The following is a 6,540-nucleotide window of genomic DNA, read 5'->3' as shown; positions in this document are numbered from 1 at the left end:
AAAAGAAGAGATGGCTTCAAAATATTTGACAATATAAAACATTATTGAAGAAACTAGATGTGTTTGTTCTGAGAAACCGGAACTCTCAGCAACTTCACGCTCCTCAGTCAGTCTGACCCACTCATGGATGCTGACATGCTGTAACTCCTGGGTCAGAAACAAAGGACATGCAATAGCAATATCTTCCAGTCTCTTGACAATTTTCCACAGGACAACTCCACATTGGTTGGAGCTGAGCATGTACACACAGTGAGTTGCTTGATTGGAAAGGAATCTTAAAGTTGGGAAATATCAGTCTTTTATAATGGGGCTGCAAGCAAAGCTGCTAGTCATTTTCCTAGGAGGATCAGATACTATCTCAACACAGACCTCTTCACAAAGAAAAACACCTTGCCCTTTGCCGGAAAACACTCAGAAACACAAGAGGCCTGTGGAGAGTAACTTTCATTAGTAATTCCATCTTCAGAGCAGTCACATGAAAGCATAATAGGAATCGCCATCATTCCAGATGCAAAACAAGATCCAGTGATGAAAAGTGCAGGAAGGGACGTGCCGGCTGATAAGGATGCACTTTATACAAAGCAGAGCGAGAGAGAATGTAATGGATGTCTTGTGAAGTTAGGTGAGGTCAGGACAAAGCCTGCCTGCCCTTTGTCACTGGTCATTAAGGAAAGCGATTCATGTAACAGAGTAATCAAATAGTTCCTCAGGTTTCTTCCTGCACTGGAATTAGCAGAGGGGATAACTAAGTACGTAGTACCCTCTATGTTGAAGAAGGACCCCCCAACGGAAGTGTAAGACCCCAGATAGTCTTGAATCCCCCATGTACTGAAGTGTTTCCTCTGCTTCCATGCTTGTGATAAGACTTCCATTAAAGGCTCAACAGCGACAGAATACCTATGACAACGTGTGACTTTTTAAAAATGATGTGAATGTTATCTCTCAGTTTATTCCTGGAATTTTCCATTTAATATTTTCAAACTGTAGTTGATAACCAGCCACTCAACGGCTGAGAGCAAACTTCAGCTGAAATGGCAGGGGAGGGAGTGCTGTAGCAAAGAAGAAAGGCAGAACAGAAAGGGATAAATTCTGCTTTCAAACGCCAGCTACTTCTCGGATGGTAAGTCTTCTGAGTCTCTGGGTCCCCAGAGCACACAGGCTTCCCTTTGATGACCCAAGGACAGGGCAGTATCCAGTCTCTGTGAACACTGTTAGCGGCTTCCTTGTCTGCCAAGCCCCTTCAGCTAAGAAAAAACAGCTCAGAAGTCTGGTTCGATTAAAGGAAGCTCGAAGCCTTTTCCTAGATTGATGAGCCTGTATTTTGAGAACAAATCTTTGCTAAAAGATCTCTTGCAGTCTAACCGGAAACAATTCTGACATATAAGCCAAAACTTCAGGATATTTAAAAATAATACATCAGCTCAGGGACTTCTGTTTTCCAAAACAAGTGTTTCCGTGCAGCGGAAAGAGACTAAATTGTAATCTTTGGGTCAGTCAGCAAATGGATATTTCCAGGCATGGATTTATTAGCTGGTCCCTTTGGTCTGCTTGCCCTAGATGACACACAGACAAAATGATATGATACAAAGCAGAGAAGACTGACAGAATTAGATGTGTGAGTAAAAGTGAAGGAAGAGAAACTGGAGATAAAGACGCATTTTATATCCTATGCCTATGATCCTGCCATAGGACCCATTCCCCTGACTCGTTATGTGTAAAGTGGGACTCCCAGCATGGGCAACAACCATCTTTCTTTGTGGTTCTGGAATCTGCCACGAACCCATGGAAATTTGCTTCCTTGAAAACAGGAATAAGCTGGGCATCCTGGAGATAAAGACAGGGCTTGGGAGAGAAGGGGGATCTCCCTGGACAATGCTTTAAATGAGAGTCCTCTTTCTAAGCAGTGTATTTGCTGTACCGTCAGTCTGGATACTGTGAAAGCCTGTGGGAGAGAGGATCCTAGAGGACTTTGCGGGCTTTTAGGATGTGGCATGGGTATCCATTTGAATCAAGAAGCTGGAACACACTCCTCCATTAAGATAAATCCAGCAGAGCACTCTAATACTGAAGTAAACATGCAAACAACAATACAAAGCTCCTTGGAACGAGCCACAGACTGGCTGGGTCCTGGTTCTTCCAGTCAAAGCCAACTGTAGGAGGGGAAGGACTCCTGTCTAAGGAGTGGATGTTTGCCTGGAAATTTCATGTCTCCTTTCTCAGAAACAAGATGTTCAGGCGAAGCTTATGGGATTTTTTTTTTCAGGCAAATAAATCCCTTCAGGCACAGGCCAGTTTGACCCTGGATTGTATGTACCCAGTACTTTGAGCACTATTTCTGGAAACCTCATTAGAAATCAATAAATAAGACATCTACCTCAGACTTTACACAGTGCTTTGGGGCTTAAAATTCTTCTCAAAAGTATTCAGGTTTCTATATGTTTTACATGCCGATTCTGAAAATTGACATCTTGAAGTTACAAGGCTCACGTTTTAATTATTCTGGGCAAATTTTTTTTCAGCATAGCAAAAGGATCAAGATACTTGTAGTCTGTAGGCATTTGCGTATCACACTGTGCAGTTAGGAAAACAAAAAGGGAACTCGAATAGATTTGTTTTTTTCTACATATGTAAGTATCTGTAGGACCTAGCTTCTGCCTCCTGAAATTGTATATCTTACCTCCACTTTAACCCTCGAAAATAGAATTTTTTGTGCTTATGAATCCAACAACAGGAGTTGAGTTCATCTCTTCCATACCTCAGGTTAAACATGTTTTGTGCCTGTTTATACTTTAAGAGGTTTCTTGCAGGAAGAGGTGTTGATGTAAAAACTTGGGGTTATCTTAAAGGACATAAACCAGGGACTTGTAATTTAGAGCTCAGACTACAAATGACATCACTGTGTTTTTCTGAATCAAAAAGCAGATCTAGAGTGAGTGACCTTGGGAAAGATTTTTTTTCCATCCAGAGATACAGATCTACATGATAAAGGTCAGCTGAACTCATTATAAATATCTTGTAAGAGAGGCAGTGCTGCCCCGCAACTCCTGCAAGGAGAAGGGCAGGAGAGGGAGGGCTTACCCGACATTTTGAAAATGTGCTTCTCACCCCAAGGAGCCAAGAGTAATTATGAGTGAGCATGTCTCAGAGGGGATCGATTTACTCTGAGGAGCCCAAAGCTTTTTATCACTTGTTATGGTATTTTTGCTCTGGACAGAGAAGGGGAAGGGGGAGGGGACGGGGGACACAGTGAGGGGAGGAGAATAAGAAGTTGTAGTCTGGGGGAAAATAGTGTGGAGAAGAAAGGGAGAGAGGCTAGAAGAACAGGACTGGGGAGTCCCAATGAGCTTACAGCCAATGTCTGGACTCAGCCATCAAAGCTGATGGGGTGGCTATTTCTCTCTCTTTCCCTTCTAGAAACTGACACTGGGGTTGCCTCAAAGAGGGTGTCGAAGCTGGAACTACTGCCAAGGTTCTTTGTGTCATTTCCTTCTCATGAATCTACAGTGACTCCCACTATCACCAGGGTGCCCCGGCCCACCTCTGTCCTTCATGAGGACAGCAACCTCTCTCCACTGTTCACTCCAGCCAGGCTATCCCACCCCAAATGGTCCCACTCACACCGTCGACCCCTGATTCCACAGCCTGCTCTCCTCCTCTTGAATACATCAATGACACCTCTGTCCTCAAAGGTCAAGTTCTAGACTCTGTCATGATAATAACATACTGCATAAGGTTTTGTACCACAAGCTCAGATATGAATTACCACATGGGAACATCTGTCCCTTAGGGTATTGTCTTCACTGACAGTTTCAAATCACATCCATCACGACCCAAGTTTTATCTCCTGCATCATTGCTCCTTAACTCACATCTATAGACTCAAGCCTGAGGATGGAAGACCATGGTATATCCCGAGGAGAAAGTGAGGAGCCGGGAGAATCTCAGGTGGAATTCTGAGTTATTCTTTGTTTATTTAGGAGAAGGTATCATGGAGTCCAGGCTGACCTTAAACTTGCCATGTGCCTGAGACTGCTATTACTTTGTATATTTGTCCATATTGTTTGACAGATTCTTCCCATGGTCTTATGGGACATTTATAATAAAAACCGGAATTTATATTAAGCTCTGTAAGATGATTTTGAGGTGGCATTTCAACAGTAGGTCACAGAGTTCTTTCACTTAACTACCTCTCTAGCCTTGTGACATCTTCATGCTTGTGTATTGAGAGTGTCTGTCTTCGTCCCTTGTACCCTGCCCCTTCCCTCTCCCCTTCCTTTATCCTACATCCCCTTAGAGCAGGCTACGTCTGCTCTAAACCCATAGGCACTTCTTATGAGAGCGGAGGGAACGTGGTAACCTCCCCTGATCTCTCTTGTCTTTTGGAGAAAGTGTTATCCATTCAGTGACACACACCACCACCCTCACTTTATCTCAGTAAAATTAGAGGACACATTACTGCATCCTGAAATTTTTATTTGCTAACTATATGCACATAAAAATGCATACTTCTCTTACAGCCATACACTTCTCGATAAGCAATCATCTTTCTTTCAAAACATAAGCTTGAAGTTGTGCTTATAACCCACTAGTTCCGTCAGAAATATAAGTACAATAGATTCAAATTATACATCAGTGCATTTAAATGTGTTAGCTATAGGGATACAGAGATTAGTTCCATCAGAAATATACAATAGATTCAAATTATACATCAGTGCATTTAAATGTGTTAGCTATAGGGATACAGAGATTGGATCATGATTGGTAGTTTCACAACTCTGTGAACTTTGAGTTTAACATTATTTAAAAATGAAAATGATAGCATTCTCATCTAGAGTTACCAAGTAAATAACTATTTTTCATAAGCCCACCACTGCTTCCTAGTGCTCCCTGCTTTGCAAGAAATAAGTAGTCCCTTGAGAAGGTCTCTCCACAAGCTTCCTCACTCTGCCCAGGACCTAAATGTGCACAAAGTAAAACTGAGAGGCACGACTTGTCCTCAGACTCATGCCTGATCTTCTCTAATTATTAATTTTCTGTTCTGAGCAGACAGTGGTTCATTTGGCAGCGAAATCTACACAAGTGTTGGTGGTGCGCTTGGTTTTTACAAGATCTTCAAGAATAGTCATTCACTGAGTAAATACAAATGTTTGTACCTTCCTATTTGGGGGCTGGTAATATAACTTTCCAATATCCTCAAATAAGACAACTTTAACACAATAGCATGTTTATGAAATTATGGGTTGTTGTCCTAGGGCCAATTATGATTAAAATTAGATTTACTAAGAACATTAACGAAGAGGAAGCTTCGTTCAGACATAAAGCACTTTGCCTCCTTGAGAGGGCAGCCTACTAAGCGAGGGCATGGTCAAACTGCCCTTTCTCTAGACCTTCAAGCCCGTCAGCCCAGGTTGAGGTTGGCATGCTCCGATATGGGTCTAGAAGAATCCGGAAGCACCTGACGATGAGGATACCCAAAAAGATGAACAACAGAATCACAAAAACAAATGTTGTTTTCTGTTCCAGAGACATGCTATAATCTGATCCGTTCCCAAGGGGTACCAGGGGTGAAGGGACAGGCTGTCCTCCATCCATCATCCAGGGAATCCAGAGCACAGTATCTTCTGGTTCCCCTTTCTTCCATCATCAGTTTGCAGAGATCATGGTGGCTGCTCCCTGGAGGGGCTGAGTTATCTTCAAGAAGAAAGGAAAGAAGAGGAAGCAACTATCAGAATAGGACCTGGTTTTCTAGAGTCACAGCATGTTTCTCGTATGCAGTCTATGAGCCAACTTCTCTTTAAACTAGAGAGGCTTATTTCTGTATAATTACAGAGAAAAATATATCACCTTTGCACAAAATAGCCAGATTATCTTTAGGATGGCCATCTAGGACCAGAAGGGATGGGCAAGAAATGCAAGCACAACCCAGAAGATAAGAAGCTGCAGAGCAACCCTGGCTTCAGAGTGTCCTTAACTTATTTATGCAAGGTTTCTGCCCCGGACTCCTCCTATTCTACCCAACAATGAAACTTTCACACCAGTATAATACTGTTGCCAATCAAGGTTGAACAGCAGCTGTGTGCCAGCACTGTGATACACTTGACATCCAAGAGTCTTAAAAGCAGGGATCTCTACAACTCCAGTGAGAGGAAACTAAGACCAAAAAGGGGGTGTTTAATATAGAAACTCTCAGGGAAGCTTTGGAGTCTGGTTTCCTCTTTGTTGATAAATAAATGTGGAACCTTAGGGAGGTCAGTGAGTTGTATGCATTCAGAATTGCCTGCATATCTCTCAGTACTGAGATAAAGATGAATGTCTGAAAAGTATACAAAGAGGAAGAAAAGACAAGAAAGTGTTACTTCATGTCAGACAGGACTGACAGAGACTCTGCTTTCTGCTGCCTGAGCTGAGGGGAAGGGACCGTAGACTCCTAAATCATCGAGGAAGGTTTTTTATCTTTATTCTTCAAAAATAAAGCCCAGGTTCAGTTCTTGACCCAGGGAAGAATCTAGAAAGTTGAGCAAGGGGGAATGAATTTGATCAA

General features: G+C 42.5%; 1 protein-coding gene across 1 annotated transcript; it reads right to left on the bottom strand.

Moving 5' to 3' along the window:
- Positions 1–5,348: 5,348 nt before the first annotated feature.
- Positions 5,349–5,591, bottom strand: Ctxn3 (cortexin 3). Its single transcript, XM_028777113.1, has one exon. The coding sequence runs from the start codon at positions 5,589–5,591 to the stop codon at positions 5,349–5,351; it is 243 nt and encodes an 80-aa protein (XP_028632946.1).
- Between the last annotated feature and the right edge of the window lie 949 nt (positions 5,592–6,540).

This window comes from Grammomys surdaster, unplaced genomic scaffold, assembly GCF_004785775.1.
Source record: "Grammomys surdaster isolate TR1022 unplaced genomic scaffold, NIH_TR_1.0 278, whole genome shotgun sequence".
NCBI classification, from domain to species: Eukaryota; Metazoa; Chordata; class Mammalia; order Rodentia; family Muridae; genus Grammomys; species Grammomys surdaster.
Note: the sequence above shows the minus strand (reverse complement) of the source record. Positions and strands in the feature narration are given on the sequence as shown.

Coding starts and splice junctions, on each gene's coding strand:
- Ctxn3 (XM_028777113.1), bottom strand. CDS start 5,591: ATGGATGGAGGACAGCCTGTCCCTTCACCCCTGGTACCCCTTGGGAAC.